Source organism: Coregonus lavaretus (assembly GCF_964263955.1).
Source record: "Coregonus lavaretus genome assembly, chromosome: 39".
Classification (NCBI taxonomy): domain Eukaryota; kingdom Metazoa; phylum Chordata; class Actinopteri; order Salmoniformes; family Salmonidae; genus Coregonus; species Coregonus lavaretus.
Genome location: NC_140026.1, coordinates 16,567,463 through 16,593,736, shown reverse-complemented (window position 1 = coordinate 16,593,736; position 26,274 = coordinate 16,567,463). Strand labels below are relative to the sequence as shown.

At 44.0% G+C, this 26,274-nt stretch overlaps 1 protein-coding gene across 1 annotated transcript in view; it reads left to right on the top strand.

The window, feature by feature from the left end:
* Nucleotides 1-7,133: 7,133 nt before the first annotated feature.
* Nucleotides 7,134-26,274, top strand: part of LOC311112601 (adhesion G protein-coupled receptor L3-like) — a gene marked incomplete at its 5' end in the record, with an annotated part of 228,768 nt that continues 209,627 nt past the window's right edge. Inside the window, one exon of the mRNA XM_084155747.1 lies at nt 7,134-7,188. Within this exon, the coding sequence (XP_084011873.1) occupies nt 7,134-7,188 (55 nt within the window). The remainder of the gene's footprint in view (nt 7,189-26,274) is intronic.

Here is a 26,274-nt window from a genome sequence, read left to right as displayed (position 1 = left end):
TTATTTTGATGAAATATAGCTGTCGAAGTGTGTTTTGAGTGTTTTGAAGCGTTAGCATTCAAAGCAATACATTACTTGTTTGATTATGCATGTTGTGCATTTTTGTCTGAACAAATAATGTGTGTTCAATCATGGAGCTTGTGGCAATCACACTTTACGAGCCAATGATATGCAAACGAGGGGTTCGTTGCGTATCCAAATATGTGAAACTGTTTGGCGTACCTGATTACTGATGGATCCTGGAACGTATTCAAAGTGAGAAGCAGTGCAGCGAGAGATTGAATGGTGATGCTAGTTTCATAGTGCCAACTGATTGCAGTGTCATCAGATGGAAAAAGCAGGGTCACAGACAAGCGTACTGCCTGCCTGGCGTACTGAAGTTATATAACCTGGTAAATCTAACCACCCAACTTGTTCACTAAGCATAATCATGGTATTTGGGATGATATCACAAAGTTATGCCATTGGATTATATAATATATTTCATGTCAGGAATCCTGTAGGACAGGCTTCACAGCTACTGGGTGTGCATTATTTTGTTCCAGCCCTACTGTAACACACCAAATAATCCGCCTGGTATTCCGTCTGGTGTGTGTTGGTGTTGGGCTGGAACAAGCCTGCACATCAGGTAGCTCTGCAGGAGCCCGTGGTTGGAGGCCCCTGCTGTTGGGTCTATGAAGCTGAATATACGCAAGGCATCTCTAGGCACACTTTGATCTAACCACACACACAAACAGCTGCCAGGTGCATTGTGGGGGAAAATGTTGTTTTGTGTTAGACTGCTATTTAGATTTCCCGCTGAGCCCCTTGAAAAAGACAATGCTGTTTTGACACTGAAGAGAACAGGTGTTTGGAAGCCTAATTGTCGAACAGTCAACTCCACTGTTCTTAATATCTCAATACTTGTCAGCCATGAAGAGGATATCACTGTCAGGTAAGCTGGAGGTGTTTGACACTAAAGGCCCTGAAATTCAAATGCAACTGATAAGCTGGTCAACTAGCAAGTTTACTAGCAGCTAGCTAGATTTCAGGGCCGTAACCAGGCTTTGAGTTTAAGTGAGGTCCATAAGGGGGGTAAATGAGTTGAAGCTCATTTCTATACAATTAAAAAAACATTAAAATGCAATTTGGAGAACAGCAAACACATTCAAAAATGACTCCAGCCATTATCACCTTGGCTGCTGTAGGTTCATTCACCTCATTCGATCTGCAAACACATAGCCTATTAGCTATACAATTGTAATGTTATACCCCTGAAAGGGTAAATGTGAGAAATGATTCACACTGACATGTAGCATCAGCGACTGTTCAGTCCGTTTTAATGATGAAGTGCATAAAATCGTCAACTCTACATAGATTTCTCTTTTCTCAAATAGTGTTCACATTTTGTATTCCTAGGCATTATTAATCAAGCTCCGCACAAATAGCATCAATGGAGCACACAGATGTTATTTACATTCACATGAATTATTAGAATATTAGTTATGATTCTGTATTAATCAGTGTTTTCCATTAGCGTCGGCTAATCAGCCAGTTGAACACACATTTTCAGCCGGCTACTTTTTCCACTTCATATTAAGTACTTATAATTTTCATTTTTAAAGTTTCAATTTGCTATCCCTCTCCTGCTAGATTGAACAATATGCATCTTCTAGCGATCTATCGATAGGTACCTGCCAGTCCCGCCTCCCGGTACAATTTTTGTGCGTTGTGGACGGATTGATGCTTGTGAATTTGCACGTCCCATGTAATGTAAGTGGTAACGATGAGTCGAAATCCAGTTGGGAATAAACTAAATGTATCAACAATTATTTATTTGCCCAAGTTTATCATAAGACATGAACAGAATGCAACAGTGATTCTTATTTCCTGCCACTTTCTGAAGAGGCAACGAGAATGCCTGTCTGTGTCTGTGATGCGCACGTCTACCACTTTGTGTAGCCATTAGCGAAGATACTAATGAAAATAGTATTCTGGTACATGGAAAGGCTTTCCCAAAAACCTTCTCAATTAAATGTTAAATACAAAGTAACCTATGCTTTCTTGGCAGAATGATATCATGATTATTTTCATCAATCCAGTGTTGTTATTTTTTTCACTCTACCATCACATGTGCACTATAAAAACAACGCTAAACAACAGCCTCTTGCTAGGTGCTCACATGAATAGGATAACTACACCCCAAAATATTTTTTGGGTTGTGGACTAAGAACAGGGATGGGTAACTGGTGGCCTCAGATCAATGTTAAAGGTTTAAAGTTATCTTACTTAGAAAGTAGACCTGGTCATACATTTATAGGCCTAGACTATATACAAAACAACTAACAATACACTGAATTCATAAATGTTCAGTCATTTAAATCTTTAAGTCATGTCTTTCTACACAATACCCCAACAAATGTTTCCAATCTGGGAGGTAAACTCGATAAAGTATTCAATCATTTTGCTGTGTATTTTGGATGGAATCAAGGCATTAGAATGTACCAGAGGCCACCAAAATAGAGCTCCTTCAGTAAAAACAATCGAACTCATGGGGGCTAGACCCCCCAGACCCCCATGGCCCGGGGCAGCTGTCTGGCTACTTTTTCTATTTGACTGGCTACTCTATGTGCTTGTGGAAAACACTGATTAATATCAGTGATGTAGTGGTAAAGAAAAGGTGGGTAATGTATAAAATATAATCTCCAGTGGGCGATTGAGATAAGACAAACAACCACCGAAATAAACGGAAACGTATGACATTTTTAGAACTGCATTGTTTGCATTTTGATTGCATTTTGATTGCATTTTAATGTCGGCCTATAAGGAATATTGAAACATACTGTATCGTCTTTTTTGATAAGATTAGTACATATTTTCTCAGGAGACACCACATGGGAGACACCAAGTTTGGGGTTGTCACTAGTCACCACAGCCACAAAGTCAAAATTGTCTATATCATAAAAAGTCATGAAAACGAAAATTGCTTTTTGGTCTTAAGGTTAGGGTTAGGCACAAAATTAGTAGTGTGATTAGGGTTAGGTTCAAAATCAGATTTTAAGGAGAGAAATTGTAGAAATAGGCGGGTTTAGCCATAATTATGTGTTAAGAAGTGATGACCCAAGTTTGGGAACCACTGTACTAACCTCTCTCTGCTTACTTCCTTTCTTTATCTCTCTCTCGCTCTGTCTCTCTCATTCTCTCTCTCTGCATCCTCCTGCATGCATTTCAGCCTCACCGCTGGGGTAGTTCGTTTCACGTTTAAGGGACTGAAATTGAAATGGAATTGATGAGCAAGTAGTCTGTTAGCTAATGTACTTACTAGTTATTATTTAGCAAGGAAACATTTGCATGACATGGTACCATCTAGGTAGTTTATTTTAACCAATACATAAAAATGACCTTTTCAACACTGTTTCTAAAATCAAAGGCAAAAGGTATTCGATGATGAAACTGGATCAGGGTTTGTGAAGAGAGAACACTAGATATTGCTTTTGCTTGGATCAATATGATCCATTACAACTGAAGGATAAGCTATCCCTGTAACTCCATGTTCCCTAGATTTCAACTGAACTGAATCAGGGACCTTTTTACATTTTCTCAAAAGAGGCCAGCCAAATGATTTACAGAACCTTTTTGTTTCTCCCATATATTATATATGTCTCCACTGTCTTTGCATCTTGTCTTTTTAATGAGTGCATTGTTAGTCAACATCAGATACCCACCATCACATTCTCTCGCTCAAAAACGCGCACACACACACACACACACTTCCTCCTCCTATCTTCATCCACCTTATTTTCTCCTTTGTTTTAACCAGATAAACAATGGAAAAACAGTTAATTAAAACCGTCAGGATCCATCTAGGCCCTTTGGCACCGGCAGAATGCTAAAATAACGGCAAAACAACACTGATGAAAAAGTTTGCTGTCTGAGACTGTGAGTCCGTAATGAAGTGGTTTAATTGAAGTGGATTTAACCGGCGCCATTGCTAGCATGCAGTGAGTTTGGAAGCCTCATCTAAAGGGAGTTCTCTTAAAACTGAACAAGTACCTTTCAAAAGCCTGCCACTATAAAGTATCACAAGGCTCCTCTGAATACAAGAGGAGTTGGCAACCTAGTGTGGGTTTTCAACCGAGTCTGTCTTATACTTTTTTGATTGAACCCGGTCCAAGCCCTTACTCATCAATATGTATTTTCAGATGTGTTCCTCAGTGGCTTGCTTTTCCTATTTACGCTCACACTTCTTTTTGTAGAGAACATGTTAATGATTGTGATAGCAAGACTTCTAAAAGGTAGCAAGTGCTGCATATAATGTGCTTAATGTAATGCGTTAATTCCAGTTAACACTCATGTTAGTAGCTGCATTCATATTCTTCTCATAGTGAGACCTTAAATGTGAAAATTGAGATACCCCCCCCCCCCCCCACACACACACACTGATGTAGAGTGAAAGCGACACATTTATGTCCATGGTGATTGGCCGTCTAGATTTCTCATTGTCCCTTGTCAGTAGCAGCAGCCCCTGTCATTCTGGTGACTAGCCTTATGTATTTTTCTGACAGTTTGGGTGCAGAGCTCCTAAAATAAATTTAAAAAAGGACACTTTGCCGAAGACGACAACTGAGGAATCAGTGATAGGGTGTCCCCTCGAATCCTTCATCTTTGCTCATGTTGCCAGCGATCTTTCTTTCTTTTCATCTTGTTTTTTGGTCAAGTTTGGGGTGGAATGTCTCCAACTAGCTGGGTTGTGTTCAAAGGATATGAAACGGAAAATGGAATGTTTCTTATTGGACAAATACAGGTTGTCCCTCTCTGTTTCAGTCTGTTTTCTGCCGTTTGGTGCATAACGAACATGTCCCTTGCCTGGTAGCACATTGACATTACATTTTCTTCACCGTGCATCACCCAGTTCAGGGACCTACATTTCAGGCTTCAAATTTCCTGTATCAATCGTATCCTGCTTGAGATCTTATTTTTCTTACCTCCCCCATTAGACAGTCATTATTCTCAATTATTAGCTCAAATGCAAGGTATTACCACATACTGGAATGCCATTCCACATTACCTCATGCACAGGCCTTAAACACTGTCTACAGAACAAAACTAATGAGTTATGTTCTAGACCAGTTGCCCTCATTGTTTGGGTTCAGCACAGGCTCTGCATTATCCTCAATACAGCCCATGTACATACATATACATATTGTTGTCAACAGCTACAAAGTAAGAAGTATAGCTACATAGACAACACTTTGTATGTAGGCTAGCTTTTTACTGTCACAGATTCAAGGTGGAGTTCAATGTGTTTTTCAGGAAGTTATAATGTGCTAATGGTGAAGGGCATACAACTACTGATAAGTACAGTACAATGACCTATAACCCTATACTAATGCCCTCTACAAATTCCCTTTGTATGGAATAGGTCACTCTTGATAGGCTGCACCCCTCTCCGTTTTTTTACCTCCAATATCTTTCCCCCAAAATCGGATTATTCTTAATCTAGTTTCGATTTTAGGAGAGATTATGAGTTTGATTATGAGTTCCTGCTACATTCGATCTGAAAATGTCATGCAACGGAGGAATGCAGATTATCAAGAAAGAGAGAGCGCAACCAGAGGAGATAGCATGGATGGGAATTGAGTTTGAGTACAGGAGGGAGGGAGGTACTGAGTAAAGCCATTCTGGTTTGCCTGGTTGGGTGTTCTACTCTCCAAACTATGATTGCTCTTTCACCTTTTGAAGTCAGTCGAGCCAATTTTGTCCTCGGAAACCGACATGATTTCAGACATTTTAAAACGTTTTTTTTTTTTTTTTTTTTTGGAAAAATTAAGAGATTAAGTGCAGCATAACAGCCTAATCTGCAACAATAATACAATTTTAGAGGGTATGAACATTGTCTGTGCTCTTTGGATTAAATAGACCTAGATTATAATCTGGTATTATTATATTTTGTAATAGCAGATACAGTAGAATAGATGATAATATCATTTAATGTTCACTAAATCTGTTTTAACCTCGATATTTTGATGATGCAGTTGCATTTGGTCCTGATAATCTTCTGAATCCTATCAAACTATACATCATCAAATGGTGAATAGCAGAGGATATGCGTATGATATTCACTAACTTGTCACAATTGACATGCTACCTTTGTTTGACAAGTCCTAATCAACATACAGTATTCATGTTTATGACCACCCTGTTGTATGCTAACTGGCAATAGCTTCACCATGATGTCACCCGCCAGTGTCACAAGTTCACCAGTGACGGCACTCCCATGCACTTACCACAGGTCAAATGGTCACTACGACTCCATGCTGCTCAATACAATTGCGTGGGAGGCCATTTTGTTTTCTGTTGATGGGAAAAGGCAGCTAGACCACAATGGCCGTTTGTGAAGCACTGTACTACACATTCTCCGCCGCCGACAAAATACTCAAACTGTGAATATACTGCTCACACCCACAGGAAAGGAAATAATTGTCACCCTCTTTTCCGGTAGCAATTATCATCAGTTGTCCAACAATACACTCTCAGAGACTGACTGGAATCATTTTTGGTGGTGAGCAGTGTACTATACTCTCTGTGGGAGTAACTGGGGCTGGTTGACACAACATGGACAAACAACAGTCAATCCAAAAGTATCCTCCATGACTCAGACTTTTATAGTGTTGTACAGTTGAGCACTCCCAAACACTGTCATGTTAAGCAACTAGCTGTGTCTTATTGGCTGACGGTTGGAAGAATACATGACTTGTATCCTGAGAGGCTGCTAAAGTCTTTACTGTAACAAACTAGAAGGTAATTTTATTTATCAAAACATTGCCTTATAGGGAATATTCCTTGACACCTTGTCTTTGTACAGCAAAAAAGATTCACAACTTGAATTAAAGTATTAATTTAGTACTTTCTATAACTTAAACACATTGCTCTCTCTCTCTCTCTCTCTCTCTCTCTCTCTCTCTCTCTCTCTCTCTCTCTCTCTCTCTCTCTCTCTCTCTTTCTTCAGGATAGGCTTTGAGGGCCGTAAAACAGGACTGTAACAGGACTGCAGTGCAGCGGAAGGAACCGTAACGGACGGAGCGCTCGCTTCGGGCTCACCAGGGAAGGCCTGACCCCTCCATTGGGCGGATCGACAGCCAGGCGGAGGGGCCATGTGGTCTGCACGCCTGCTCCTCTTCGCCAGCCTGTTCGCGCCAGCAGCACTGGGTAAGCCCGGGATGCCGTTGCCCCATTTCATGTGACTGTTTGTTTCAGTGTCTGTCTCACTATTTATATTTACTTTCTACTCTTACCCCTGCCATGGTGACTGACGGGTTCTTCCCATATTCCCTTGCTCTAAATTTTTACCAAGTCTCATGCTTTTCCAATATCTGTCTCTTTCCCTATTTTCCCTGATCCCTATGTATCCTTCTGTCTCTGGCTTTCTTTCCATCTCCTTTTTCCTCGCTCTCTATGCGTTTCTCTTCCCTGATCCCTATGTATCTTTCTGCCTCTGTCTGACTTTCTCTCTGTCTCTGTTTTTCTCACTCTCCGGACAATAGAAATGGAAATGTCTTTCTAGGAATCATTAACAAAGCTTTGGCATAGAGCGCGTAGGAAAGGTAATAAAATGTGTGGGGAAGAAAGAAATGACTAGTACACTTGTCTCTGCGTTATTGAGATCACTTCACAGAATTTTTTTTTATCCCTCTGAACAAATTGCAACCACCACAGATTTGACCGTTTTCCAGTTGGCCCCTGACAATTGTTTCAGTGGAAAGTAAATTAAGTAATTTAAATTCAGCTTAAACTAGGGTTTGGGAAGGGGGAAGGCATTACACCATGGTCCATAAACATGCTAATTTGCTACGGCGAAACCATTAATGGGAGATTTGAAAGCAAATTGAATTGCTTTGGTGCCTTATCTTTGGGCTGGGCTGCAGCGCTCTTTTAGCGGCACGCTAATCAAAGCTAGCTCTCCAGAATAGTTTGTTTTGCGAAGATTTTCATCGGGAGTAGAGTCACGTGACTTCGACGTGTCCACACACCTGTCTGTGTATTGCTCTATTGATCCGAAGGGAATAGAGGCATTATGAAGCCACTAATTTACTGCCGACCTGACAAAAGAGCCCGGGAGATAAACTGTGTGTTGGACAATAGGTTGCATATTAAACGCTGCGACTGCTGTGATGCCATAAAATAGAGACACAGACACACAATGTTTAACTCCCAGTATTTTTATCAAGGCCAAGGTAGGAATATCGTATTCATTATTTTGTTATCCTCGAATTGGCTTACTGTTTATTCTTTGAAGTGGGGAAAAGATCATGCATTACTAGATGCTGTCAGCAGACTAGTCCCCGATGTTTTGGAATGCTTCTATTTAGGGGCTGGTTTTAAAGCTCGCGCAGGGGGATCTTTTCTCTCCACAGTCTCTCTTCCTCCCCAAGGGGGGTGATGGAGATGGGTACTCCGGGGGGCACTGCCCTACTTTGGGATGGAAATCCAGTTACGGTCCCCTGTTGCTCCCCCCACTCTCAGTATGTTTCGACCTAGCACATAAATATGCTCCAATCGCACCCACATACTGTCTGCTTCCCCACATGGCACCCTAACTAGTACACTACGTTTGACCATGGTTCTGGTCAAAAGTGGTGCTGCACTATATAGGGAATAGGTGCCATTTGGGATGCAGCCTCGGTCTCCTCTGCTCACAGCTGCCTCCGATGTTTGAGTGAGAGCGAGAGTGAGGGAGAGTCGGTGAGTGAGTGAGAGAGTGAGAGAGAGAGAGAGAGAGAGAGAGAGAGAGAGAGTGAGGGAGGGAGGGGAGAGAGAGAGTGAGGGAGAGAGTGGGCGTACTGTCTGTGTAGAACGTCCAGCGCTATCTGAATTATAGTTCACACTAGTAGTTGTTTTAGTTCTCCCTTTTCTTGTATCCCCGAGAATGTGATGTGAATGTCAACAAAAAGAACAAAGACAGCGCTAGCATCTTATGCCAAAGAGAATTGAAGGTCATTAGATTTAAAGTTGGAAGTGAACTTTACTTTGACTATAATTGGTATGTAAGTGCTAAGAGCAAGAGTGAAACGCTACATGTTTTAAGGAAATACTTGGACTCCTTTGGGGTTTCTATAAGATTTGACTTTCAAGACTTTTACTTGATTGTGTGTTTATTACACAATGAATACGATATGGGCTACAGTTCCAGCACATTGGTGTTCATGAGCACAAATAACTTGGTTTATTGCTCTCAACACCTTACTATAACTCTATTTCATTATTTTGAAATTGTACGGATGGTCGAATTTGTGTCTCAGTACACTAGCGCTTCCTTCAGGTTGACAAAACAGTTGTCAATTGGATACCAGCTTAATCCATATCTCTGTTTACTGAATGTAAGGTTATTTTGCCGTGTCAGTCTTTCTGGTTCGTTTCACCTATTGTCAACTCACCGGTGTCTCATTTCCATATAATTATTAGTTTTGTGATAAACTAAATATGCATAATCCAGGTCTCTTTGTACTGTATTCTAATGACATTTTCAAAATGTTGTAATTCCCCCAATATATCTTGCCTGGCATTTTGGTATTTTTTTCTTCTTGGCTTCCATACCTGAAAAAGCTTTACCTGGTTCCTACTCATACTTGAGTGGAAAGGGGCTTTCATGATCTCGTTGCGTCCATTGTGTGCCTCCGCCATTGCCAAAGTGCTGTCAGAGCTCAGAACCCAAGTGAAACGAATGACGGCAACATTAAGCCATGCCCCCCACCCCCGTATATCTTCCAAATGAATTAGGACTCCTCCCATTGTGGCTCCCTCTGCATAATTCGGTAAGCATCGGGTGATGCCATTTAAAATGGCTTGTGGTGGGTGGAATAGCGTTTAATGAGGACGGATATTGACAGCGGGGTCAAGTGGCAGAGGATGTTGGTTTACATTAGGTGGAGTAATGTGTGCCTGTGGCGCCTGGCGGACTGGGCAGATAAATATTACAGAGTGATCCTTCAAATGAGCCCAAGGTGCAAAAAGGCTCTTCTACAGGGTTTCCAGCCCAAACGACCAGGGGTTGGGCGAAAATTGGCAAGTGAGCAGGTAGGCGGGGACAAACGTACACCAAGCAATGCATTGAGAGAGAGAGAGCGCGTCAGTTTATCAATTTGCATAATGAGGTATTGAGCTCTTCAGATAGATCTGTGTATCAACCAATACTAGCAACAGCATAAAGCTATAAAACACTGACATCCCTTTACTTATCTGGCTTATTTGCATGCAATGGAAAGGATAGGATACTGTAGGTGTTACGATCAAACAGGAGAAGCCTGATATACATACTGCCCATAGTTATACAAATCTCCCAAAGCTTTAATGATTGGCCTTGTAAACTCTTCCACCGCCCCATACCATATTCACACACAGGCACGATGTGGGTGGGGAAAAAAGGCAAGGCTGTCCTCTATCCCCTTTCCTGACTATATGTCACCACGGCAACAGCGATTTAAATCCACCTCTGACGGTCATACAGTATGCTTGTCTAATTATGGGGATTATCTGCAGTTAGGCACTTCTCATGCAAATTGGACATGGGGTTAGACTTTGTGCACTTTGCATGGGCTTCTTCATTTGAATCTGGTTTCTGGTTTCATACGAGCATGCTGTTCAAACAAAGAATAGGCTACAGTAGGTTGGACACTACTTCTTGGGTCCAAGTTAGATGTTAGCCAATCGTCATTGATCGGTTTGTTGTGTTTTGGTGTTGTTTAGAGACATGGGACACATGGCTCTTGTTTCGACATGAAGCAGTTTAAGCGCCAATAGGCTAGAACTGCTACAATGGCTAGAACTGAACTGTTACGATGGCTAGAACTACTACGATGGCTAGAACTGAACTGCTACGATGGCTAGAACTGTTACGATGGCTAGAACTACTACGATGGCTAGAACTACTACGATGGCTAGAACTGTTACGATGGCTAGAACTGCTACGATGGCTAGAACTGTTACGATGGCTAGAACTGCTACGATGGCTAGAACTGCTACGATGGCTAGAACTGTTACGATGGCTAGAACTGCTACGATGGCTAGAACTGCTACGATGGCTAGAACTGTTACGATGGCTAGAACTGCTACGATGGCTAGAACTGTTACGATGGCTAGAACTGTTACGATGGCTAGAACTGTTACGATGGCTAGAACTGTTACGATGGCTAGAACTGCTACGATGGCTAGAACTGTTACGATGGCTAGAACTGTTACGATGGCTAGAACTGTTACGATGGCTAGAACTGCTACGATGGCTAGAACTGTTACGATGGCTAGAACTGTTACGATGGCTAGAACTGCTACGATGGCTAGAACTGTTACGATGGCTAGAACTGCTACGATGGCTAGAACTGTTACGATGGCTAGAACTGCTACGATGGCTAGAACTGCTACGATGGCTAGAACTGCTACGATGGCTAGAACTGTTACGATGGCTAGAACTGTTACGATGGCTAGAACTGCTACGATGGCTAGAACTGTTACGATGGCTAGAACTGTTACGATGGCTAGAACTGTTACGATGGCTAGAACTGCTACGATGGCTAGAACTGTTACGATGGCTAGAACTGTTACGATGGCTAGAACTGCTACGATGGCTAGAACTGTTACGATGGCTAGAACTGCTACGATGGCTAGAACTGTTACGATGGCTAGAACTGCTACGATGGCTAGAACTGCTACGATGGCTAGAACTGCTACGATGGCTAGAACTGTTACGATGGCTAGAACTGTTACGATGGCTAGAACTGCTACGATGGCTAGAACTGCTACGATGGCTAGAACTGTTACGATGGCTAGAACTGTTACGATGGCTAGAACTGTTACGATGGCTAGAACTGTTACGATGGCTAGAACTGTTACGATGGCTAGAACTGCTACGATGGCTAGAACTGTTACGATGGCTAGAACTGTTACGATGGCTAGAACTGCTACGATGGCTAGAACTGCTACGATGGCTAGAACTGCTACGATGGCTAGAACTGTTACGATGGCTAGAACTGTTACGATGGCTAGAACTGTTACGATGGCTAGAACTGCTACGATGGCTAGAACTGCTACGATGGCTAGAACTGTTACGATGGCTAGAACTGTTACGATGGCTAGAACTGTTACGATGGCTAGAACTGCTACGATGGCTAGAACTGCTACGATGGCTAGAACTGTTACGATGGCTAGAACTGCTACGATGGCCTGCTGAACAGGCTCCCCTATGTCCACTGAGAACGAAGGAACATCAACTCGAGGACACTATAATTTGGCCTTGGCCTACTTGTTTTATGTGTGTGCCGTTTTCCGTCAATCAAAGTGTCGACCTAACAACATAATATAACCATATCAAGCTAAATAGCCACAAAAGGCACACAGTACATTAATAGTCCACATTTAGCATATCATTAATAAAATCCTTGCGATTTGTTCTACAGTATATGTGAGCATTGATTTGAGTCCGGTATTGTTAGCTGATTGTATTATCCCACCTGGGGCGAATTGGTCCACTGAAGAGAACAATGATAATGTCTTCCTAATGGAGCTCAGAGGACAATGCCGACCAATCAGTCAATCCAAACTGCTTTCCCCACCTCTCTCATTTTCACATGGCACTTTATCCACTTCACCACAGAGAATGTAAGCGCTTTTTTTTTTCAAAAACCAAGAATACAAGGGATGTAATTACATTTGCCTGAAACTAAAGTTCAATGCGGGGGAAAAAAATTACTGTGGTCCAATTACGAAGTGAGACGCTTATACGATCTCTGTCTCTCTCCCCACCTCTCTCTCTTTCTCCCCGTCTCTCCCTCTCTCTCACCCCCCCTCTCCGTCTCGATCTCCTATTTCCTCTCTCTCTACTCTAAGCTTAGTAGAAAGCAATGGGTGAATCAATATATGAAGTATTGTAAAGTCGGCATTGGGACCAACGGCTGGGATCAAATGTTACAGTGAGACAGATTAGCCCCTGTAGACCTCGATGATAAGAGAATGAGAGAGTGAGGGAGTGAGCGAGGGAGGGATACTGGTGATGGCCTTCAATGTGGCACAGTAGCCTTGGAGGGAATTCAAGACAGCCCATTGACAAAAGAAGAGCTGTATTGTAGAGAGAAGCTGCGGCCTCCTTTGGGAAGCTGGCCGGCCCGTTCCATTTCCTTATTAATTGTGCTCAAGGAAGAAAAGAGAGAAGGGAGCGCGGCGGAGATATACACAGCTTTCTCTCAAAGGAGACCCTTCTCCCTCCTCCACATTTTGTTTGAAACAATGTCAGGGTCAAGCCAATTCAGGCTATCTTTGTACTTCTTTGTGACACTCTGGCTCCACGGACCTTTATTCTTGAGCCAGGGTTGTTCATGTTCATTTGTTTTGGGTGTATTTCTATGTGGGGGTGTCTAGGTTGTTGTATTTCTATGTTGGGTGATTGTGCGTGTTTGTATTCATTGACTCCCAATCGGAGGTAACGAGTGTCAGCTGTTCGGCTCGTTATCTCTGATTGGGAGCCATATTTAAGATGTAGGTTTCTGGTGTTAGTGGTGGGTTATTGTTCCAATTGTTCTATGTTCAGTCTGTGTACTGAGGACGTCACGGTTCGTGTTTTGTTTTGTCGTGTGTTTCTTTATCAAATTAAAGTCATGTTCACTCGCTACGCTGCGCATTGGTTTCATCCTTACAACCGCCGTGACAGAATAACCCACCACAAGAGGACCAAGCGGCGTAACAAGCAGGGTGTCCAGGAGCCGACGCCCTTTCCAACTTTAGCGGATATCCACTTCAACTGGGTCAAGCCGCGTGAGGAGGAGAGAGGTTGGACTTGGGAGCAGAGGATGGAGAGTCTGGAGAGTCTGGCGAGGAAGATAGATGCCTGGGCCACGGGGAGGAGAGACCCCCAGAAAATTTTTTGGGGGGGGCTCACGACGTCGGGGCAGAAGGTGTACGGCCCGGAGGAGTGCAAGAGGTTGGCAGATATGGCCGCCAGTACAAGGGGGCTACTGGGTAAAGCAGGGAAGGAAAGTGTTGAGGCACGGCATGAGGTACTGGGGTGTGTAACCAGTTCGGTCCGGCCCGTTCCTAGTCCCGAGGTGCAGCCAGTAGTGTGTGTTCCCCGTACGGTACGGCCTGTTCCGGCCCCTCGCACTAAGTGTACGGTGCGCGTCGCCAGCCCGGTTCAGCCTGTCCCTGCACCACGTAGGAGGCCTACGGTGAGCTTCGCCAGCCCAGCTCGGCCTGTTCCTACTCCACGCACCAGGGATACGGTGCGCTTCGCCAGCCCAGCCCGGCCTGTTCCTACTCCACGCACCAGGGATACGGTGCGCTTCGCCAGCCCGGCCCGGCCTGTTCCGGCCACTCGCACCAGGGATACGGTGCGCGTCGCCAGCCCCGCCCGGCCTGTTCCTGCTCTCCGCACTAGGCGTGAGGTGAGTCCCCAGGGTCCAGCATGCCCTGTTCCGGCTCCTCGCACTAGGCGTTATGGGAGTCCCCAGGGTCCAGCATGCCCTGTTCCGACTCCCCGCACTAGCCCTGAGATGCGTGTCCTCAGCCCGGTACCTCCAGTTCCGGCACCACGCATCGGGCCTACGGTGCGTCCCCAGGGCCAAGCATGCCCTGTTGCTTCTCCCCGCACTAGCCCTGAGATGCGTGTCCTCAGCCCGGTACCTCCAGTTCCGGCACCACGCATCAGGCCTACGGTGCGTCCCCAGGGCCAAGCATGCCCTGTTGCTTCTCCCCGCACTAGCCCTGAGATGCGTGTCCTCAGCCCGGTACCTCCAGTTCCGGCACCACGCACCAGTTCTACGATGCGCTTCAGACAGCCAGAGTCTGCCGTCTGCCCAACGGGGCCTGAACTGTCCGTCTGCCCAACGCCGTCTGAACTGCCCGTCTGCCCAACGGCGCCTGAACTGCCCGTCTGCCAAGCGCCGCAGGGGCTGCCCGTCTGCCATGAGCCTGCAAAGCCGCCCGTCTGCCATGAGCCTACAGAGCCGTCCGCCAGACCGGAGCCGCTAGAGCTCTCCGCCAGACAGGAGCAGCCAGAGCCTTCCGCCAGACAGGATCAGCCAGAGCCTTCCGCCAGACAGGATCAGCCAGAGCCTTCCGCCAGACAGGATCAGCCAGAGCCTTCCGCCAGACAGGATCAGCCAGAGCCTTCCGCCAGACAGGATCAGCCAGAGCCTTCCGCCAGACAGGATCAGCCAGATCCTTCTGCCAGACAGGATCCGCCAGAGCCAGCCAGCCAGGATCCGCCATTCAGTCTGGTGCTGCCCCTCAGTCAGGTACTGTCCCTTAGTCCGGTGCTGCCCCTTAGTCCGGTGCCGCCCCTTAATCCAGTGGGGTTTAGTTGGGGGGTGGTCATGAGGAAGGGTAGACTAAAGCGGAGAGTGACTAAGGTGGAGTGGGGACCACGACCTGGGCCAGAGCCGCCACCAGGGACAGACGCCCACCCAGACCCTCCCCTAGACTGTATGCTGGTGCGCCCGGAGGTCGCACCTTTAGGGGGGGGTAATGTGACACTCTGGCTCCACGGACCTTTATTCTTGAGCCAGGGTTGTTCATGTTCATTTGTTTTGGGTGTATTTCTATGTGGGGGTGTCTAGGTTGTTGTATTTCTATGTTGGGTGATTGTGCGTGTTTGTATTCATTGACTCCCAATCGGAGGTAACGAGTGTCAGCTGTTCGGCTCGTTATCTCTGATTGGGAGCCATATTTAAGATGTAGGTTTCTGGTGTTAGTGGTGGGTTATTGTTCCAATTGTTCTATGTTCAGTCTGTGTACTGAGGACGTCACGGTTCGTGTTTTGTTTTGTCGTGTGTTTCTTTATCAAATTAAAGTCATGTTCACTCGCTACGCTGCGCATTGGTTTCATCCTTACAACCGCCGTGACATTCTTGAATGGAAGAGTGGTATCTTGAAGGGGATCTAAGAAAGACACACACTTCCTCGACATCACACACACGTACTCCCACCCTACCCGTCACATACACATACTCCCCCATAACCCCCCTCCCCTCAGTCTTTGAGGTCACAGCTTGCCCTCAATCCCATATGGAGTTGTCAGGCCCCTGGAGAGATTGTCAATTTAGCCATTGATGGATCACCCTTTGAAGTCACCTCCCACTTTCCTCCCCTAAGTCCACCCAGGGCACACCTTAATGCTGTTAGCTGCATGTCTGTGGGAGTAGGGAGACATGATAGGAATTCATGCTTTTCCTCCTCCATTGACCCTCATCTCCCACCTTTTACTGCACACACTAGGTTACAGTACAGTACACGTCAAGGAAGATAAGACAACAATAAATGAAGTGCTTGGACGTCCGGTATCTTTCCTAAGGCATCATTTTTATGTATTTACTTTGGAGATGTTCCTGAAGAAGTTATTCCATTTTAGGTGTCAGTTGTAGTCGTTTTTTACTTTTTGTGTGTGCTTTATTTGATGTAAAACAACCTCCCTCTTACTGCATCCCCAGAACAAATCTTGGCCCGTCTTTATCCTTGTCAATAATAAACGGATTCATTCTGATCTAAAAGGCTAAACTGATCCTAGATCAGTACTACTACTCTGAGAAGCTTGACAAATATAGCCCCTGCATTATATTGTCTCTTGAATGTCAGGATAGTCCAAACTGAGAGAAGTCCATAGTTAAGAGCTGGCCTTTAGGGGTTCTGTAACTATTTTCTCCCTGGAAAACCACTGAGATTTCCCTGGAGATAGATGGGACATGGAGGGACCCCACAAAAGACTGACTGTGTCAAGTGAGAAACATTGCAGGTGCACATTCCCCAGTGGTGCCCCCCTCTCTCCCCCCCCCCCCCCCCCCCCCCCCCCACACACACACACACACACAGAGACACACACACACAGAGACACACACCCTGATCACTGGCCCTTGTTCAGTGGCATAGGGGACTTGAAGGGGATCCTTTTTCACTGCGATAATGCGGTCCTTTCTGCTTCGTGACATGGGCTGGAGAGAGCAGTGAAAATGGTAGAGAAGGATGTCACTCTGCAGTGCAGCATCAAGCATTGTGGCATGAGATGTCTCTATAGGCCCTCTGAGAGGGACATGTTGTAGACTGTGTGTACTCTGCTCATTGTTGAGGAAGGGCTCATATTAAGTGTGGAGACATTTTAAGTGGGTTAGTGCAGCTTTTCCTATTGACGCTCATTACGTTTACATTTACATTTTAGTCATTTAGCAGACGCTCTTATCCAGAGCGACTTACAAATTACAATGTTTTTTACAATGTTATATGCAAATTTATGTTCAAGTGCTCATCAATTGTATTGTACCCAGAGCCGTAGGTATACCATTTTGTGTGAGCATGAAATATTTTCACCTCATGTTCATACTTCTCAAGTGAACTGCATGCCTACTGTGTACGTCTGACGGTCGTCCAAAATTCCAAACTTTCGACACATTTTCACGTTGCGGTTCATTTCACACACGTTGAGGGCGACATCCCTTTCCATGCATATTCAAAGTCCCACCTTTTGTCTTCACATATTAGCCTTGTGTGTGTGATAGCTTCCATTTTTAACACGTGAAGCTAAAAGGAATCAAAGAGGGTTCACTGGGTGCTGTTGCTATTGCAGATGTAGCGTAGCCACCCAAGCTAATGAAGCAATGCCACACCATTTGCGTGCACCGCGGCATGCATGCTCAATAAGAAGACCTGCGCTCTGTGGGCGGTCAAAGAGCTCGGTATCGACGAGTTGTCGCCTCCACCACCTCCTCCTCTCCTCCATTTTCTCTCCTCTCTCTCCTCTTTTTCAACTCTCCTCTTTCTTTCCTCACCTCTTTTTATCTTTCCATCTTGCTCTCCTTTAGCATGTCGCTGTATGACTGGCAGGTTCATGTTAATAATAATCTCGGGGAGGGCTCTGCCGCGCGATTCAATTAGCTGCTCACGCTACTGTGACGTCTCGGAGCACCGGCAGAACATGAGCTTTTTGTCACCCAGCACATGTGTATAGATGCTACGCTACACATGCTGTAGCTACACTATCCTACGCTAGCTAGCACCATTGTAGACTAGAGTAACCTAAAGAGACTATAGCTTAACACTGCCCTCATCGTCCTAGATATAGACGGACAAAGGAAGACCTTCTGTAAATCTGGGCTAAATGGTGCCACCATGCATGTATGTTTGGGGTACTATCCTAGAAAGCCTTCATTTGGGGAAGGAGGCATGACCTCAACCCCCCTCCATGGTCATTCATTGACCCAGAGGGATAGATGGAAGGGAAGGAGGGAGGGAGACCATGAATGGTGCCGCTCTGCATATAGCCTACTGTATGAAAGCTATGCTAGCATCTTCCATTACTACAACACCCGGGCTTAAAAAGGAAATGCACCCCCCTCCCCAACTTTTACAAATGTTTTGCACACCCTCCCCCCTCATAGAATGAACACAAAAATAATGATTACCACCACAAATAACAATAACTGGAGCAACCCTGTGTTTATAAACATGGATATCGACTTGACCACTTCAGCAAGCTTTTGTGGCAGTCGATGCCACGCAGAGCTATGGGACAGAAGGTTGAGGGTTAGCCGACCACCACGGACGAGCTCACTCTCCCTGCCTGTCTCATTACACTAAGACCAGAGCCGGCTTTAGACAATGATCAGCTAGGGGGATATCAGATTTTCAACATTTTTATGCTATATTTATCATTATATAAAAAATATGCAACAATTTTCCACCAACAGGTTTCTGTGCCAAAACACTACACACAACCAATAAGGAAGGCGTAACTGCAGACCGATTACCGACTTCGAGCGCTTCATCATGGTTTGCGTTTTCAACACCACAATCAAATAGAGTATGTCTATCTCAACAAACAGAAAATACATCCATCCCTACTCCGTGTCGAAAGGCTTGGCTTGACAATCTCCGAATGTTATTAAAGGTTTAGTTTTTTTGTAACATATCTCTTTCCATTCATCGAATGTGCGCAGGTAGCCTACAGGGGACTTTTTAAGTAGCCTAATCAGATTAAAACGTGACTGGTTGTGTTTATGCCGCACATAAGGTAATACATATTAAAAGTGAGATGACAAATATTTAGGTAGTATTTAAGCATTAGGTTCTAGGTCGAGGAATAACCATTCTGATCGGAAAGGAGGCAGAACGCGCGTTAAGCTCTCCTGAATAACTGGGCCTGCTGGGAGCATATGTGTCCACATTATTATGGGACGACTTGGGAGAATGATGATCGGCAACAGACAGCACATCAGTTTCAGAAGTAAAAATAAAGCCAGACTGTCCTGTACTGCGCCTTTCTAGACCTTATAATATGTTAAGAGTAGACCCACAACTGATCCAAATGGAATGAAACATTCAAATAACAGGGCTTTTGCACCATTATTCAAATTACATTTTCACTGCAGTTTACAGCCTAGTACAATAATTGTACTCACTTGAAAACAACAATGCAAATAATCTTTGCATTGTGATGATGTAAGCTAGTCAAAAAAAATCACAATTTTAAAAATTTAATAAAAGTTGTACCTGTTGTAATAATACTAAACAACCTTTGTACAACACCTAGTGACCTCATTAAGAGATTTTAGCCTTTTGGTATTGTAGCGAACTGTGGAGCAGGGAATACAACTCGGGTTGCTGGAGTGAAAGAAAACACCCTACGCTTCGTGCCAATAGGGTTAACCCACTTGCTGGGAATTGTAACGTGGCTCATATAGCAAGGTTTGCTACACTGCCCCCTCTTTACTTTAAGGCACGTTCCTGTGCTTCAACTACTCAGGCCCCTAGCATGTCCGAGCCAAAGGTTCCGATGGCTGCACGGCCGCCATCCCATTTCTGACACCAGTGCCGCAAGCGGCAGGACAAGGAAGTGAAACCGGGTCACTGGCGTGAAAGGCAAACACGTTATGCATTGTGGCAATAGGGTTAACCCACTTGGTAGGAATTGTATCATGGCTAATGTAGCAAGGATTGTGGCAGTATAATGGTTTTGTAATGACAGTCACAGGGACCAGGGCTTGAGTCCCAGTCAGGGTATCCCCCTAATCCACTATATTTGTGTCAGCACCATTGAAAGCATGCCACAGCCGAGTTTTAGTCACAGTACATTTGTGTTAAGCTAGCAGTGTTTCTGTCAGGTTTCTGTACTGCACATGTGATGGGAGAGTATGCAAAACAAATGTGCACCCAATTGATACAAATTATCATAAAATCATTCTGCCAGATAGGCCTACTTTGCAGTCAACATTTAAATGGGAAGGTTTTTGGGGAAAAACGTTGAAAATGATTGTTTCAGCACGCATCGTGGATTTTATAGAGCCAATAGGCTATATTTATTACCTTTAGAAGTGTTTACTTCAGGCTGACTACTAGCATCTATTGAGTTGCAATGTCCCATTAATTGAATATCCAAATCAACTCAAAGTATACACAAAATGAGTTTTGCAACACAATTCAAAAGGAAGTCTACAGCTAAATGTTTTCCTTTTACTGTTTGCGATTCACAAATGATTATTTTGATTCCCATAATTCGATTCACCGCACTTTAACTGAACCCCAACTACTACAATGGCGAAGCACATCATTCAATTCATCAAAAATAATCGATTAAAAATAATAGTTTCAAATGAATCACTATTTTATAAATGTTTTGACTATTTTGAGAAATGTGAAGAGGGGCATCCGATATATAGTAAATCAAATGTGTATGGCCTAAACAACATCGATAAGGGAACTTTTTGAGCTGCGTCTCATGCCTTGACTGTTCTTTCATGCACAAGGACGCACCTGGCCTCTCCGCTGCCTATCAGCTATTTCATGTTCTTGTGGATTTATATAAAAAATTGGTGCAGATTATAAATATTTTATGTGTGGTATGATTGCTAGTTAACCTATTGCAGATCTGGACAAACGATCCACCTTCCACTTATCACTGTGGATAGAGGGCAGGATAGTTGACTGTATAGTAAGTGGGTAGAAAAGCGTAGTGCATAAGGGAAGTACCAAAACACCTGATAGGGGAGGCGCATGTAAGCAGATGAGGAAATGCGGCTATATGAAATAAATTATATAGTAAAACCTGCAGAATGGGGAGTGTAAAACAAGGACAAAATGCACTTCCCTCCCCTGTGCCCAATAAAATAAATCACACAACCCCCCCCCAAAGAAAGGTTAGACAACGCTCCCCTATTTTGGACCAGCCCCCCCCACCCCAGTAAATTTCGAACTGTCTCTTAATGTTTCGCCTCTGTAGGACCCATTTCATTACACAATACATTATTGTGTATCATTGTGTAAAGTCATGGTCAAAAGTTTTGAGAATGACACAAATATTAATTTTCACAAAGTCTGCTGCCTCAGTTTTTATGATGGCAATTTGCATATAGTCCAGAATGTTATGAAGAGTGATCAGATGAATTGCAATTATTTGCAAAGTCCCTCTTTGCCATGAAAATGAACTTAATCCCAAAAAAACATTTCCACTGCATTTCAGCCCTGCCTCAAAAGGACCAGCTGACATCATGTCAGTGATTCTCTTGTTAACAGTGTTGACGAGGACAAGGCTGGAGATCACTCTATCATGCTGATTGAGTTAGAATAACAGACTGGAAGCTTTAAAAGGAGGGTTCGGGATCTGGGCACCACCAGTGCAGAGCTTGCTCAGGAATGGCAGCAGGCAGGTGTGAGTGCATCTTCACGCACAGTGAGGCGAAGAGTTTTGGAGGATGGCCTGGTGTCAAGAAGGGCAGCGAGGAAGCCACTTCTCTCCAGGAAAAACATCAGGGACAGACTGATATTCTGCAAAAGGTACAGGGATTGGACTGCTGAGGACTGGATAAAGTCATTTCCTCTGATGAATCCCCTTTCCGATTGTTTGGGGCATCCGGAAAAAAGCTTGTCCGGAGAAGACAAGGTGAGCGCTACCATCAGTCCTGTGTAATGCCAACAGTAAAGCATCCTGTGACCATTCATGTGTGGGGTTGCTTCTCAGCCAAGGGAGTGGGCTCACCCACAATTTTGCCTAAGAACACAGCCATGAATAAAGAATGGTACCTACACATCCTCCGAGAGCAACTTCTCCCAACCATCCAAGAACAGTTTGGTGATGAACAATGCCTTTTCCAGCATGATGGAGCACCTTGCCATAAGGCAAAAGTGATAACTAAGTGGCTCGTGGAACAAAACATCGACATTTTCGGTCCATAGCCAGGAAACTCCCCAGACCTTAATCCCATTGAGAACTTGTGGTCAATCCTGTGGACAAAGAAAACCCCACAAATTCAAGCATTGATTATGCAAGAATGGGCTGCCATCAGTCAGGATGTGGCCCAGAAGTTAATTGACAGCATGCCAGGGTGGATTGCAGAGGTTTTGAAAAAGAAGGGTCAACACTGCAAATATTGACACTTTGCATAAACTTAATGTAATTGTCAATAAAAGCCTTTGACACTTATGGAATGCTTGTAATTATACTTCAGCATACCATAGTAACATCTGAGAAAAATATCTAAAAACACTGAAAGCAGCAAACTTTGTGAAGACCAATACTTGTGTCATTCTCAAAACTTTTGACTACGACTGCACTCTCAATCTCTTAACAGTTTAGCAGTTTGCTAAACCAGTCTGATCCAGGCATCTGATACAGTTGCCTATTTAGATGTGATAGAAATGTTGCTATGTGCCTTAGTTAATAAATTAGGATATATGCATATGCATGAAATCCCATTTTAATTTATGCATTTGAATAATTTGTCTTTTTCATTATGCAAGTAAACATAACTGCTTGGAGCCATAATTGGTATTAATTCATGTTTTTTACCCCTCGGATATTAAACTGCAGCAAAAATGGCGTTAGACAGGAAGAATATGGAATTTGGAATACACAAATGACCTAAGCTTATCATGGAGGCTACTGTACGTTATTTGCAGGAAGCTCCAATAAAGTATGTTTATATCTCACGGGAAGAAGAATGATGAATCTGAAGTCAAATGAGTTTCTATGAGGGTACATCAGTTGTGAACTTAGCTTTGTTGCCTAGGCGACTTTTCACGCTATAAGCAGCAGAGCGAGACAAAATTAAAGATTCCTCTTTTCCTTACTTAGCATACCCTCAAACTCGAAAAACAAAGATTTTGCCACATTTCTCATACACATACAGCGTCTTCAAGTTCATAACAAACGCAACTAGGTTCTCATCCCGAGCCAATATGGGCTTTGTCAAATACATTATCCATTATTATTCGTTTTTCTGCTCAAAACTACTCCTTTCTCCCAGTCCCTGGCTTCTCCATGGCTGCTGCTGTTTAATATACAATATACAATCTGTGTGACGGAGAGTGAAAGAGGCGGCATCCTAAATGGCACCCTATTTCCTATATAGTGCACTACTTTTGACCAGAGCCCTATGGGCACTACATATGAATAGGGCACCATTTGGGATGTAGTCAGAGTGTGAGCGAGCGTAGGTTAGTTTATTCTCAGTGTCGACTGATTAAGGTCAGAACAGATTAAGTGCTTTCCACTGTCAGTTTATGAGGTCGTGGTTTCCATTGACAAACATGACCCGATTGGATTCTCACACACCGGTGTTGTCTCAAATACACTGCATTGGCAATCCACATCATATTGTGGCTAAAGAGACTATTATCCAGGGTGATTGTAAGCAGGAGGGTGACATCATTGGCGTGCATTATGCTTTGTTTACGCTGTCTATGCTCACAAAAGCACAGTTAATGCAATTAACTTGAGGCTTGGATGCCTTTCAGACTGGAACATTGCAGGGTTTTCCTATTCACTACAACATACAGTGGATTGTTGTGAATGCTTTGTCATAGGAAAAACTCAGGAAGATATACTCCCAAAACTTTTCAGGGTTAGGATAGGCCTAAGGCCTAGATTGTATAAAACAGGTCTAAGGTCAGGCTGAATGGTATTTAGAGGGATTTCCCTTAGTCATCCAGCCATGAAATTTTCACAGTAGATGGAGACAGACAACATACCTTTCTTGTCTGAAAAACTAAAGTCTTAAATGTCAGAACAAATATTTAAGACACTGTGTGGTGAGTCTTGCTTTAAGACACTGTGGTGAGTCTTGCTTTAAGACACTGTGGTGAGTCTTGCTTTAAGACACTGTGGTGAGTCTTGCTTTAAGACACTGTGGTGAGTCTTACTGTAAGACACTTTGGTGAGTCTTACTGTAAGACACTTTGAGTTTTACTGTAAGACACTGTGGTGAGTCTTACTGTAAGACACTGTGGTGAGTCTTACTGTCTCATTTCACATGGCTAAATGCAGTTCCATCCTGTGTGCAGTCAGGTGTTGCTGTTAGAAAATAATAATAATAATTTGGTGGGTGCTTATATTTGTCCTATTTCACATTTGTGTGAATTGGAAATGTATTTTTGCATATTCCAACTCCCCCTGAGCGCCTCATCGGAGAGTGGGGTCACGACCAAGGTCTGCCATTATCAACGGCGACCCTGGAGCAATTAGGGTTAAGTGCCTCGCTCAAGAGCACATCGGCATATTTCTTTTCCACCTTGTCGGCTCAGAGATTCGAACTAGTGACCTTTAGTTTACTGGCCCAACGTTCTAAGCGCTCTAACCTGCCGATGTCTGCACTGCGGCAGTGGTCCATGTGAGAAAAGGCTGTTTCTTCTCCCCCCTCATGCAGGGAAAGCATCTTTTTGTTTCTTTTTTTGACCTCAATTAAACTTTGTGTCGCGGCCAGGGCAAGTTGAGTCATGCCAACTCTGTGGAGGCCTGTGTGTTTGTGTTTCTGTGTGTGTGTCTGTATCAATTAGTGTGTGTGTGTGTGTGTGTGTCTGGGTGGTTTAAGGGGAACGAGGCGGTGTTAGTTTTGGCCCATTATGTCCCCAGAGCGACACAGAAGCCTGAGGGGGTGGTTGCAGCCAGGGGAAGAGGGGGGAGAAGACAGGAGAGGAAATAGACAAACAATGTCAATGTGACGGGTAGCAGAACAAAGCCCAATTTACTCACTCTCTCTCTTTCTTTCTGTTTTTCTTTCTTTCGTTCTTGCGAGCCGCCACCACAGCAGCAGCCGCCAACTCCCTAGGCTGTCCTCCGGCTCTGGAAGAGAACCAGGACTATCTGACAAAGTCTGCGGTTCGCAGATGTGAAGCTGGACATATTATTCAACTGAGTTTACATGTAGAGAATAGAAATTGAATATTTTGGGATATTAAAATGTTCGCTAAGTGTTCGTTTCAGTGTATTAGTGATGGGGTCAATTTCAGTTCGACAAAAGAATTGTCAAATGGACTTCAACTCGTGAATTTTCAACAATTATGTAATTGAACCACACTCTGAATTATTCCAGAAATTCCTTGAGTTGAAGAGAAATTGACCTCCACATAGTTAACTTTAATTTGCTTATTGAAGTGGAATATCAAGCTCTGAACACCCAGAAGAGGTGAACATCCTCCATTTTTCATCTTCTTATTTTTAGGTCTGCTACATCTCAGCACTTAATGAATTGAGTAGTGTTTAATTAAATTAAGTCCTTGTTGGATGGAAAATCCAATGGCATTCATTTAAAGGGGCAATTCAACGCTTTCTAACCTCATATTCATAATCTCCAGCACCATACCAGTGCAGTGGTGACCGCTGATTGGCAAAGAAAAGTGAGGTGCCGCCGCTAACGCCCTAATGGGCGGTCTACCAGTCTGCATATGTGAAATGGGATGATTCATTTGAAGTAAAAAAAACAGTGAATGACCCTTTAATCCCACCAGCATCCACTTCACCAGCCCACCTTAAAAATCAGTGTAGGGACTTTTCAAAATGGAATGGACAAAAAAACTTGATTTTGTCACAGTAAATGTAGAAATATAGCTCCATTAGACAGTATCTGTCCCCATTAACAGCAAGCGTCAAAGATTACAGACAAGACCTAGCGAGCTAGCGAGGTTAAGTTGTTACTCAGGCAGTCGATGTAGCCTCGGCAATTGACATAGCTGATTTTGTTCCCCTGTATCTCACCTTGGGGCTAATTCAGTTATTCACTGACGCAAAAATAGCTAATTTCCTCCCTCGGCATGGCTGACTGCTAGATTGACAGGTGAGACACGTGTGTTAGTTTGTCGCTAGCTCTGTCAAGCGTAACTCGCCTCCCCTATACTGGTGAGCTTGGTGTGTTGCCAGGCGTTGGAAGATGTGTGTGTCGATGAAGAGGAGTGGGAACAAAACAAATTGCCTGTTTCCACTGGCAAGCAGAATGGGTCTTCAGACCCTGCTTTTTCCCCATTAGACTGACATGCTAGTTGCTAATTACACTAAAACCACAG